Source organism: Lucilia cuprina, chromosome 2 (assembly GCF_022045245.1).
Source record: "Lucilia cuprina isolate Lc7/37 chromosome 2, ASM2204524v1, whole genome shotgun sequence".
Taxonomy (NCBI): Eukaryota; Metazoa; Arthropoda; class Insecta; order Diptera; family Calliphoridae; genus Lucilia; species Lucilia cuprina.
The window spans coordinates 6,533,744-6,547,279 of NC_060950.1; the positions used below are offsets into that span (position 1 = coordinate 6,533,744).

Below are 13,536 nucleotides of genomic sequence, written 5' to 3' on the forward strand. Positions count from 1 at the left end.
TCATTCGTCCTCTGTCTGCCTATTGAAGGTGGGAATTTTTTTATTAGAATTTCATGATATTATATTGATATGAAAGTTAAAAAAAGAAATACTTTAAGACTTCGTGTAGTTACCCAGCAAAAACTTGATAATAACTTGTACTTATATAACAGCTTACTTTTCATGTCATCTGCATTACTTTTAAGTACTTTAATAATGACTTTCATATGAGAGTACATATATGTACATTTACAAAAAAAATTATATTGCTTTGTGAAAACCGTTAAACGATGCGCAATAAAATATCTAGATGGACTAAGAAACACGAGGCTGAGATTCATATTTTCTGTAAGATTATTTTAAGCCTAAAATCTAACAACTTTTTAACATTATATTTATAATAACTTATTTAAGTACTTACTTGTAAGTGAATGTGTTCAAATGTCACTAAATAACTAGTGAAAAGTAAATAGTTTAAATTGTTTTTAGTCTTAAATTCATTCACTTTTCTTACTCTCTTTTACTCTCTCAATAAACAAATTTAAATTTTTTTTATTTAAATACACTGAAAGAAATTTGTTTATATAACCATGTGAAAACAATCATTAAAGCATAATTAAAGTATATAATTAAAAGTAAACTAAACATACAAATTTAAATTTTTTTATTATTCTTTTAAAAAACCATAAAGCATTTTTTAAGTGCCAAAAACAAAATCCAGCATTATTAATTTTTTTTAATTTAAAACATTTTGGAGAAATTGTTGTTAAAGAAAAACAACATTAAATCATAAATTTTCGGTTTCCTTAAAACAAAAATAAATAACAAACCAAAAGAAAACTTTATAAATTTAAACTCTTAAATCATAATGTTATAACTAAAGTTAAAATATAAAAATGAAACGCCCCTTTTTATAAAAACAAAACAATTTCAACGCTGCAAAAGTTATTTTATATTTTATTAATTTTCTATAAAGAAAACAAAAAAAAAACAGAAAATTTAATTAACAAATAATTGAAAAAAAAGATAATGCTAACAAGCCTAATGTGTCTTAAATTTTAGCTAAATACATATATTAAAAAAAAAAATAAAACTAAATAAATTAACAAACAAAAATTAAAATGAAAAATACTTTAATTGTAAAAATTGTAATAGAAAACCCAAAAATATATATAATTATAAAAAAAATTAATTTAATTTTTTTATTAAAAAATTAAATATTTTTTTAAAATTCAAAAAAAGACCATTTAACCATTTTTCCGGTTATAAAATTTGGTCAAAGTTTTTTGTAAAATTTTTGCATAAATTTATTAAAAACATAACTGAAATGAAGAAAAATTATGCAAACAAATTGTGTACTGGATAAGTGTGTCAGCTTTAATATTTTAATAATAGTTAAATATTATTATGATAAAAAAAATATATATAAATATATTAAAACAAAATTTTAAGAATATTCAACATATTCTTGAGCCTAAAAACAATTGTAATTTTTAAGCCTGTATTTATTAAATACTATAACTAAAACTTAAATTTAAACTTACTACTAACTTTGAAATCCTAACTAACTAAAAGAAAATCTTGTTGTACATAAATTTCTCTTAAAGCTATTAATTTCGTTTTTTTTTTCTCATAAATTCACTTAATTTTAACTCTGATAAAAATTACAAAAAAAAAAACAATATTGCACAATTTATTTCATTTATTACGATTAAATAAATATTTATATTAACTATCCCCTTAATTTCATGAAATCTCTTTAATAAGTTTTTTTTTTGTTATTCGAAAATTTTTTATATTTCCTAGCTTTTAGCTTAAATTTGACTTAAGTTGTAATACACACATATTTTAGTATTGTTATATTGTTGCCATTAATTATAATTAGTAAGTAATTTTTTTAAGGTTTAATTAAGGGGTGACCAGCATCGTATTTGATACAGATCATTTATTACTTACAAATTCTATTCGTATTTATAGAGCCGCGTAATTTATATGTCGGTCGATTGCAGTGAATCTCTGATAGGAATCAAAACCACAATCTAATAACTAATAGTTCATTATGAATTCTAATCGTATTTATAGAGCCGCTTGTTTAATATGTCGATTGTCATTTATTATTTACAAATTCTATTCCTCTTTATAGAGCCGAGTGATCATTATGTCCGTTGCAGTGAGTCTCTGGCAGTAATCGAAGCCATAATCTCAGGTTCCAGTCATTATGTTAGGTAGGCAGGCCGTCTCGCAATGTCATCACTTAGGTCCAGCATTCTGATCCCTTTGTGATACCTGAAAAAAGAGAAAACGGTCACTTCGACCTAATCATTCTGGTTTCCTATACCGAACCAGTTTGTCGAACGAATATAGGAATCTATCTTCCGGATATCAACCTCCGATAGATCCGCTAAGTCATGCAGAAAATAGCTACCTAGCAGACCCATTCTGTGATCAGCTAGGTCGTGGTAAAGACAGAGGAAGTGAGTTACACTCTCTTCGTCCGCTTCATCCTGACAGCTCTTGCAGAAGTCGTTACTGGGTAAGTTTAGACTTCAGTGGTCAGTTACCACTGCCGTTATGTTCCGTAGATTAGCTCTCGGAATGTAGAAAAGGGCATGGGATCTTTGTGGCTTTGTAAAATGGTCACATAATCCTTGCTTGCCTGCAGGTAGCTTCAGTCGATCATCTGCATTGCGCAAACTCATATAGTTTTTCATGTATCGAACGTTTGCAGGTTGAAAGTGGTACACAAAGAAAAGGTTCGGTATGCTCTCTTGCAAGCGAGGAACCTAACTTGGCAGGAGAGTCTGTGATGGTATTAACAGGAATTTATTGATGTCCTGGAACCTAATACAGTCCTATTGTGGAATGTTTCGCCATCTCGTTAAGGGATGCCCGGTTCCAGTCATTGCTACTCATATATTTTATTTATTTAGATTCCTATGAATTAGTTTTTTGTTAAAATAACATTTTTCGATATTTGCGCTTCTAAATGCGAAAATATAATAGAAATGTAAAATAGATAATGTATGATATTGGGAGACCTCGAAGAGGATTTAAACACATATTTTGGGTTCTTTAAGATGTCTGTTAAATTCAGCATAAAAAATATTCTAATAGAAAGATATAAGAAGAATCAATAGAATATTCCCTTTGAAGATTTAATTGATCTTTGTATATTACATGTTGGCTGTGTCTTTATGTTCCTTTGCGGGGAAAGAAACTTTCGGTTGATACAGCTGTTGCCGATTGAGACTCTGGACGTTTGTCAACTTAATGGATTTTTGCAATTCTTGATTGCTCCATTTAAACCACGGTACAGTATTCATTGGTTACTAAATCCTCAGATCTTTGTGAACTAATATGATTATCTGCTTAAAGTGTTTGGGTATTCCGAAAAATAATACATAAGCCACTATCGGACTGCTTTATATGTATAATGTCGAAATTATATAGAGATCAGAAAATCAGTTTTCTGGTCATAGTTCCTTTCAATTTTCCAATCAGTTATCCGTCTAATATCTGGAATTACATTGATCCCAAGATATTTGGATATTATTTTTACGAAAGCTTCTCAAGCATGATCTATATTCTATTGAATCCAGTTGTTGTGTTATCTGACTTCTTTATTTTGGCATACCTATACATTCTCTTCTCGCAGGGTTCACAGTGTCAAGATTAACCCCACGCCTTTTCTAACAAGAACTCAATCGGTTCACTCATTGCCTCACTATTCTGTTCTGATATCTATTGCAGTAAAGTGCGGTTTTAGATTTAATGTTATTAGCTAATACTCATTCCGAGGTACAGGCCAATTGTTCTGATTATGTAATCCGTCTGGTTGTCAATGAAGATCATCTAACTGATCTTGTCTCTTAATTTAGAGTCATCAATTTGCTCAAATTTACTGCTTAAGAGCGAATGTAGAGTTAAGGTTAGGTAGATCGAAGAATATCACGATTTTTGGGTTTTAAAGTAAATCTTCAGATCATTTTCGTCTCTTAGTTAAATGTCCCCCTTGGCCATAATCTCATATTTGAAATCTAATGGATCTTTTAATTGCAACTCCGAACGTATGTATGAAAACCATTCGTATAGGAAAGTCAGGTTGTGTTATTAATTTCGAATAAAATTGCCGTTATCGGAAAGTGTGACTTCGCTAAGTAAGTCGTTAGTTCCCACCTGAGTATGAGATAAACCCCTTTAGATGTACATGTATATTTTTTTTGAATTTAATGTGATATCAAATACATGGATGCTATAGAAACACTCCGATGTCTTATTAACTTTGTGCTATAGCGTCTAATTTATCTTTTCGAGTTTAAATGGCTTATTTGAGAAGATTTGAGTTTCTATCTACTTCCAATGAACACGATAATGATGTCTTCCTGTTTGTTGGATATTTAAGTCTTCTTTATTTGTCAGCTGATCATATAACTGTCACCCCTTTAATTATACTTTGTCATTTGATATTTGTACAATTCACCGTCGATATTGAAGGTTTTATCGTAGTAAGTTGTAATTTTTTTATTTTATAAGTAGCATATAACTCTACAACGAAACAACATAGATTGTGAATTGGGCAATTATATTTTTTATTATAAAAATAATTTTTTAGATAAAATTTCTAACGAAATTTTCAAACATATGCCATTAATAACACTTGGGATTGAGATTTATACTTAATTTAGTTAAAAAAAAAAACTCGCTTAAATTTGTCTTTAAAAATTCGAAATATAATTTGACAGCATTTAACAAATAATAAAAACAATTGTGCTTAACACTTTTAATAAACAATTTTAATATTTTAAACACCAAAACCAAGCCGTTATGTAACAATGACTTTTTTTATTCAAAACGATCTGATCCTATCCTGACAAGCAGTCTTTTACAATTCCAACCGCTGTAAGAATTCAACACGTTTTCAGAACCAACATCTTTCAACTAACGTTTATAACACAAACGTGTGCTGTATTCAAAACGATCGAACATGGCCTAGAGATATTAAAAAAAAATATTTCTATTTTATTAATATGCAACTTAAGATTTTGTTTCATAGCTGCTGCTTTTAAAATTTTAAATTTAGTTTTTATTTTCTTAAACTTAAATTTCTAGATATTTGTAATATTATGTAAAATACGAAAAAAGAGAACAACAGAAAACATTTAACTTAAGAAAATCTTTTGTGTAAAAATATATAAAAAAATAAAACTTGTTTGTTTAAACTATATCACAGGCCTTCAAATTGAAAGTTTTTAAATTTTAACCTTTTTGGTAAAAAAAATTAGAGAGAATTGTTAAAATTTTGTATTAATTAATTTATTCATTCAGATTCTTATATGTGGAAATATTGTTTTGAAACCTCCGGAATTATATCTGTATATAAGGATATCTTGTTATTTAAAGTTTATGACTATGTATCCATGTCCGTCCGTCTGTCTTTTGAAATCACGTTAGGGTTAGAATGGAGGGAGCTACATAGTTGATTTTCGTTTGTAACACATCGAAATATTGATCATAGACCCACAAAAGTATATATATTCCGGGTCCTTATTAAATAGAAGTTCCACCCAGAAAATGACTTTAACGCTGACTGCTGGCTTCAAAATACGAGCATAAATCTGAAATTCGATACAGGTATGTTTATTATGAGCACAAATATCTCTACCGAATCTCTACACCAAACTTTGTGAGGTTCGATTCAAAATTTAATCCATATAAAGTCCATTTTAGAAAATGTTCTTTAAAACACCATTTCTACTCTAAATAACGGATAAGAATGTATTTCATGAACAACGGTTCATAATTGATCCTACACCCCGTATACGATCAGAAAGTAACATTAACGCCTATTACAGCGTTCAAAATACTTGAATAGCAATCAAGTTCGACAGAAATAGGTTATACAGGAATAAAACAAACTTTATGAGGATTGATCCCCGTTCTACAAATAGCCCCATCGTATAGTTCTTCAAAAAGTCTTTTCTTCGGAATTTTTCCTTAAAATTCGGAATAGTTTGCTTCCCAGTTGACCCAAATCCTTTTTAATGAGTTCGATTACACATTAACTATTATAACACTCTTACTTTTGATAAAAGAGTTTCATAACAAAGTATTGGTGGACTTTAACCATCATGTATTAGGTCAACATTTGACATTCAATTTATGGTGCAACTTCTATGCATGAATTTTGATTCAGTAATAATGTTCGGCTCAGTGAAATATTAACAATTTATCAAACAAGTTTGAAGCAATTTCAATGGTTATTTTCAAAGCAAATATTTGAAAGAAAACCATTTTAAAATGCTAAACAAATTAAAAAAAAAAGATTTTTTATAAAAATTTATAAATAAAAAACAAACCAAATTAATAATAAAATCAACTATATTAAATGCTATAAATAACAAAATTTAATATTTATATAAGATGCCCTCAAATTGAAGAACAAATTTCCTTTAAAATTAAAAAAAATATATATATAAATATAAAAAACAACATTAGTCAACAAATTTTTGCAACAAATAAGATTTAATATAATTAAATAAATTAAAAAAAAACTAAATTAAATGCAAAAGAACTTTAACAAAACCAAATGAACTTATTAAAAAATATATTTAAAAAACTAAAATGTCCTCAAAAATTAAAAATATAAATAAATTAATTGATAAATAAATAACAAAAAATATAGCATAGCATTATAAACTTAAAAAAAAATTACAAAAAAACTGAACTTTTTTTCCAACAAAAAAATAAAATAAATAACAATTTTTGATAATAATTTAATTAAATAAATTAGCAAAAAAATTAAAAAACAAAAAAACCAACAACTAAATTCTTTTTTTCAGCTATTTTCATAATTGCAATTATTTTTTAGCATGGCAAGAAATATATATTTGAAATATAAATATATATTTGAAATATAAATATAAAACAAAACTCGTAAACAAATTATTAATACACAAAACTAGGCACGAAATAAAATTATTAAGTAACAAAATAAATTTAATATATAAATAGTATTTTTTTTTTTCTTTTTTATTTTATTTTAGTTAAAATATTAAATAAAAGAAATGGATATATAAAAATATATATTATTTTTTTTAGTTTATTTCAAATTTAATTTTCTTTTAAAAGGCTTGAAACCAAAAAGAAAAAAATATATATTTATTCCAAACAAAAACCAAAAAATATGTTAAAATAATCTTTTTTCAATAAATTGAATTAAAAAAATCTTGTAAACATTTTGGAGTTTTATTTAAAACGCAACTTAAGCGACAGGTACTTTTTATGGCGGAATTAGAGAATTATTAAAATTTTCATATCCACTAAACTAGAACTGGAAGAGAACTAGAACAGAACTATTTAGAACTAGAACAGAACTATATAGAAGTAGAACAGAAATAGAACAGAACTAGAACACAACCAAAAGAAATCTAGAACTAGAACAGAACTAGAACTAGAACTAGAACTAGAACAGAACTAGAACAGAACTAGAACAGAACTAGAACAGAACTAGAACAGAACTAGAACAGAACTAGAACTGAACTAGAACTGAACTAGAACTGAACTAGAACTGAACTAGAACAGAACTAGAACAGAACTAGAACAGAACTAGAACAGAACTAGAACAGAACTAGAACAGAACTAGAACAGAACTAGAACACAACTAGAACTGTTCTAGAAGCCCACCGAAATTGTAGTGTGCAGGTTTTAAAACCTGCTATCATTGAGAACAGTGTACATCAATTTAAAAATATTTGTTAGTCTTAAAAAAGGTTTTGACAAATAAAATTTTTATAAAAATATATAGCATTTAAGAAAGCTGTAATTAAGAATGCATAAACCGTCTTCTGCCGTTAATTGGTTCTACGTTGAAGCTTACAAAAACATTCCCGAGACTACTACTCAAGAAATGCTTGAAATGGGTCCAGGGAAAGGACAAAGTCAGAAAAGGAAGAAACGATTCAATTTTCAAAGGTAAGGGTGTTTTTCAAAGAAATATAAAAACTCCATAAAATAATAATAACGTAAATGAAATAGCATACATTTTATGTCCAACGAAGTTATAAAGCCTCTTACAGTGTTGCCATTAACAACTTCATATAGACGTGACTATGATCCACCCTATGAACAAATACCTAATTCAAGATTTGATGAAGAGAATATACCAGATCACCTTTGGAATCGCAAACCGTTGAATGATTTCGCCGTGGAGCGTATAACTTCTTCAGAATTTATGTTTATGGATGATCATTTGATTGATATAACGCCTGAACGACGAAAAGTTAACTTTTTTAGACAGTTAAGGTTGTTAAGTTGTATTTAGTTCTTTAATTGTATTGAGTTCTTTACCGATTTTTCTTTATAGAAATCAACATTACCCATTGGTTTAAGTTATCGTTGAGATTTGGATGTTTTCATAAAACTATATTTTTCATAAATAAAAATTATATTTTAATAAAGGAATTTAATATTTGAACAGCTTGTAATAGTCTATTCACAAGTCCACGAATTAATTTACTGACAAGCCTGTGGACAAGTGTATTGACAAATCAGTGCACCAATCAATTAACAGGTGTATGGACTAGTCTACTTACCAAACATTGCAAAGTGATCTAGTCTATTGACAAGTCTATCGACCAATCTACTGACAATTCTTTATTAATTCATAGGCCTTGGGAATACTCTATTGACTAGCCTATTAACAATCCTTTGGACTAGTCCACTAACAGCTGGACCAGTCTAGAGACAAGTCTATGGTTTAGTCTATTGGCAATTCTATGGACTAGTATATTGACAAGCATTTGGACTAGTCTATTTACACAGCTGTTTTAGTCCATTGACATTTATATTGCCAAGTCTATAAATCATTTCTGGAGTCCACAGTGTGGACTAGTCTTTTGCCAAGTCTATAAATCATTCATGGAGTCCACAGTGTGGACTAGTCTATTGGCCAATCCATAGACTTTGCTACTGCTGTAAAAAAGTGCTGCCTAATTTATGTTTTACTTACACAAAAGGTTTTAGTCTTTACTAAATATTTGTTTGTGTTTTTAATTAAGGTTTTCAAGCACCACCAGATGGCGCTGCTACAACATTTTTCATTTCAGTTTGGGTTATAAAAAGTTTTTGACAACATAAAATCTATTTAATTTAAGCATTTAATTAAAAAATAGATACATTTTTTTCCAAATTAAAAAACATCAAAATGAATTTAAGTGAAAATTGGTTTTACACCCATCCCACACTACCAACTCCCATATCAGTGACACACGAAGTTCTCAATAGGGGACGACAACAAGGCAACAACAATAAAAAATTGGCACGTAAACAGCAAGTAAATTTTAACGTTTATAATTCGAAAAAGTAGGTTTAATATAATGAAAATTAATCAACTTCTTGTTGAAAATCAAAATCTTTTCTATAATTTTAGATCTGAAAATAACGATGAAAATCTGGAAAAATTGTTTCAAACATCGTCTTACAGTCGAGATTTTTATGTACCTTATCCTTTAGTGTGTCCCACGAAATCTTCAATTGTGGATGATATAGATCCATTGTTTAATCGTAAACCAGTTAATGTATTTCAAATGCTGCCTTGGGCTCCGGGAAAATTTATGGACGATCATTTTTCTCGACCGACTGCTGAGAGAAAACGTATAAATTTCTTTAGGCAAATGAGGTAAGTTATGTATTAATTAATACTCTAACAATTGTAAATTGTTTTTTTATTTGCAGACAAATATCATATTTTGATAAAACTTTTGAATAAACCTTTTATAATTATACAATAGAAGTGTGAAAATAAATTATATTAAAAAAACATTTCTGACCCAAAAACTAAAGCAATATATTGTTTAGCACCTAAAATTTATCTTTCTTGCTTCCAACAATAAGCATATGTTCGGTACACATTTTACTTCAAATTGTGACGAATAGTTGTCAATTTCAATACCAATAAAAAATGTTTTACACAACACGAGAACACTAACAATTGAACACGAAAATTGCAAAAGAATCAAAACAGCATTTGAATTGAAGTGGTGGGGTGTGGTATATGACTCGATTACAAACTACAACAAATAATCACATGAGCTCTTTATTGCTGCTGTATATTGTGTATGAGTATCTATGCAGTTATTTCTGTATGTGTGAACATGTTCAGTCTTCAATGAGACCACAAAAAGTGTTTGAATTGGTAACACAAACACAAATGACCGGAAATGAGTATTAAAAGCATCATTCAATCAATACTGACTGACTGACACCCTCAAACGGAAGCTTTCGTAAACGTGTAAACTTCCATACTTATTTGCGTATTCACCTGGACATTGTTAGTAAAAAGTAACAGTTCTCCTTTACGTTATGTGTATATGGCATTTAAGTATTTATGAAGTGAGCTGTTGTCAAACATGAAAACAATATGTGAATCATTGTAAAATTCGTTGATAATTTATTTTAATCTTAAATGAGATTTTAATTGGCTACAAGGATGAAAAATAACTGTTAACGAATTTTAATGCTATTTTTATAGCAATGGTTCGATTGGCAAATATTTTACTAGTATTAAAATTTTAATTAGTTAGCTTAATAGGGTACACAAATCATTAATGTTGTTTAAAATGTTCAACGGTGTAGATTAATGTCAACCAGCATAATCGATGATCTAGTCTATAGTCTATGGTATAGTCTATAGTCTAGTTTAAAGTCTAGTCTATAATCTAGTCTATAGTCTAGTCTATAGTCTAGTCTATAGTCTAGTCTATAGTCTAGTCTATAATCTAGTCTATAGTCTAGTCTATAATCTAGTCTATAGTCTAGTCTATAGCCTATTCTAGTATATAGTCTAGTCTATAGTCTAGTCTAAAGTCTAGTCTATAGTCTAGTCTATAGTCTAGTCTATAGTCTAGTCTATAGTCTAGTCTATAGTCTAGTCTATAGTCTAGTCTATAGTCTAGTCTAAAGTCTAGTCTATAGTCTAGTCTACAGTCTAGTCTATAGTCTAGTCTATAGTCTAGTCTATAGTCTAGTCTAGTCTATAGTCTAGTCTATAGTCTAGTCTAGTCTAGTCTAGTCTATAGTCTAGTCTATAGTCTAGTCTAGTCTATAGTCTAGTCTATAGTCTAGTCTAGTCTATAGTCTAGTCTATAGTCTAGTCTATAGTCTAGTCTATAGTCTAGTCTATAGTCTAGTCTATAGTCTAGTCTATAGTCTAGTCTATAGTCTAGTCTATAGTCTAGTCTATAGTCTAGTCTATAGTCTAGTCTATAGTCTAGTCTATAGTCTAGTCTATAGTCTAGTCTATAGTCTAGTCTATAGTCTAGTCTATAGTCTAGTCTATAGTCTAGTCTATAGTCTAGTCTATAGTCTAGTCTATAGTCTAGTCTATAGTCTAGTCTATAGTCTAGTCTATAGTCTAGTCTATAGTCTAGTCTATAGTCTAGTCTATAGTCTAGTCTATAGTCTAGTCTATAGTCTAGTCTATAGTCTAGTCTATAGTCTAGTCTATAGTCTAGTCTATAGTCTAGTCTATAGTCTAGTCTATAGTCTAGTCTATAGTCTAGTCTATAGTCTAGTCTATAGTCTAGTCTATAGTCTAGTCTATAGTCTAGTCTATAGTCTAGTCTATAGTCTAGTCTATAGTCTAGTCTATAGTCTAGTCTATAGTCTAGTCTATAGTCTAGTCTATAGTCTAGTCTATAGTCTAGTCTATAGTCTAGTCTATAGTCTAGTCTATAGTCTAGTCTATAGTCTAGTCTATAGTCTAGTCTATAGTCTAGTCTATAGTCTAGTCTATAGTCTAGTCTATAGTCTAGTCTATAGTCTAGTCTATAGTCTAGTCTATAGTCTAGTCTATAGTCTAGTCTATAGTCTAGTCTATAGTCTAGTCTATAGTCTAGTCTATAGTCTAGTCTATAGTCTAGTCTATAGTCTAGTCTATAGTCTAGTCTATAGTCTAGTCTATAGTCTAGTCTATAGTCTAGTCTATAGTCTAGTCTATAGTCTAGTCTATAGTCTAGTCTATAGTCTAGTCTATAGTCTAGTCTATAGTCTAGTCTATAGTCTAGTCTATAGTCTAGTCTATAGTCTAGTCTATAGTCTAGTCTATAGTCTAGTCTATAGTCTAGTCTATAGTCTAGTCTATAGTCTAGTCTATAGTCTAGTCTATAGTCTAGTCTATAGTCTAGTCTATAGTCTAGTCTATAGTCTAGTCTATAGTCTAGTCTATAGTCTAGTCTATAGTCTAGTCTATAGTCTAGTCTATAGTCTAGTCTATAGTCTAGTCTATAGTCTAGTCTATAGTCTAGTCTATAGTCTAGTCTATAGTCTAGTCTATAGTCTAGTCTATAGTCTAGTCTAAGTCTAGTCTATAGTCTAGTCTATAGTCTAGTCTATAGTCTAGTCTATAGTCTAGTCTATAGTCTAGTCTATAGTCTAGTCTATAGTCTAGTCTATAGTCTAGTCTATAGTCTAGTCTATAGTCTAGTCTATAGTCTAGTCTATAGTCTAGTCTATAGTCTAGTCTATAGTCTAGTCTATAGTCTAGTCTATAGTCTAGTCTATAGTCTAGTCTACAGTCTAGTCTATAGTCTAGTCTACAGTCTAGTCTATAGTCTAGTCTGTAGTCTAGTCTACAGTCTAGTCTATAGTCTAGTCTATAGTCTAGTCTATAGTCTAGTCTATAGTCTAGTCTATAGTCTAGTCTATAGTCTAGTCTATAGTCTAGTCTATAGTCTAGTCTATAGTCTAGTCTATAGTCTAGTCTATAGTCTAGTCTATAGTCTAGTCTATAGTCTAGTCTATAGTCTAGTCTATAGTCTAGTCTAGTCTAGTCTATAGTCTAGTCTATAGTCTAGTCTATAGTCTAGTCTATAGTCTAGTCTATAGTCTAGTTTTTAGTCTATAATCTAGTTTATAGTCTAGTCTATAGTCTAGTCTATAGTCTAGTCTAGTCTATAGTCTAGTCTATAGTCTAGTCTATAGTCTAGTCTATAGTCTAGTCTATAGTCTAGTCTATAGTCTAGTCTATAGTCTAGTCTATAGTCTAGTCTATAGTCTAGTCTATAGTCTAGTCTATAGTCTAGTCTATAGTCTAGTCTATAGTCTAGTCTATAGTCTAGTCTATAGTCTAGTCTATAGTCTAGTCTATAGTCTAGTCTATAGTCTAGTCTATAGTCTAGTCTATAGTCTAGTCTATAGTCTAGTCTATAGTCTAGTCTATAGTCTAGTCTATAGTCTAGTCTATAGTCTAGTCTATAGTCTAGTCTATAGTCTAGTCTATAGTCTAGTCTATAGTCTAGTCTATAGTCTAGTCTATAGTCTAGTCTATAGTCTAGTCTATAGTCTAGTCTATAGTCTAGTCTATAGTCTAGTCTATAGTCTAGTCCATAGTCTAGTCTATAGTCTAGTCTATAGTCTAGTCTATAGTCTAGTCTATAGTCTAGTCTATAGTCTAGTCTATAGTCTAGTCTATAGTCTAGTCTATAGTCTAGTATATAGTCTAGTCTATAGTCTAGTCTATAGTCTAGTCTATAGTCTAGTCTATAGTCTAGTCTATAGTCT

General features: G+C 29.3%; 2 protein-coding genes across 2 annotated transcripts; both read left to right on the forward strand.

Moving 5' to 3' along the window:
- The first annotated feature begins 7,725 nt into the window (after positions 1 to 7,725).
- On the forward strand, positions 7,726 to 8,431 carry LOC111681696. Its single transcript, XM_023443582.2, has 3 exons — positions 7,726 to 7,950; positions 8,014 to 8,280; positions 8,342 to 8,431. Exons 1-3 carry the CDS (start codon positions 7,808 to 7,810, stop codon positions 8,364 to 8,366), a joined length of 435 nt encoding a protein of 144 aa, XP_023299350.2. The 5' UTR covers positions 7,726 to 7,807; the 3' UTR covers positions 8,367 to 8,431.
- A 723-nt stretch (positions 8,432 to 9,154) lies between these two features.
- On the forward strand, positions 9,155 to 9,925 carry LOC111681697. Its single transcript, XM_046956739.1, has 3 exons — positions 9,155 to 9,339; positions 9,407 to 9,655; positions 9,712 to 9,925. Exons 1-3 carry the CDS (start codon positions 9,182 to 9,184, stop codon positions 9,743 to 9,745), a joined length of 441 nt encoding a protein of 146 aa, XP_046812695.1. The 5' UTR covers positions 9,155 to 9,181; the 3' UTR covers positions 9,746 to 9,925.
- The last annotated feature ends 3,611 nt before the right edge of the window (positions 9,926 to 13,536 follow it).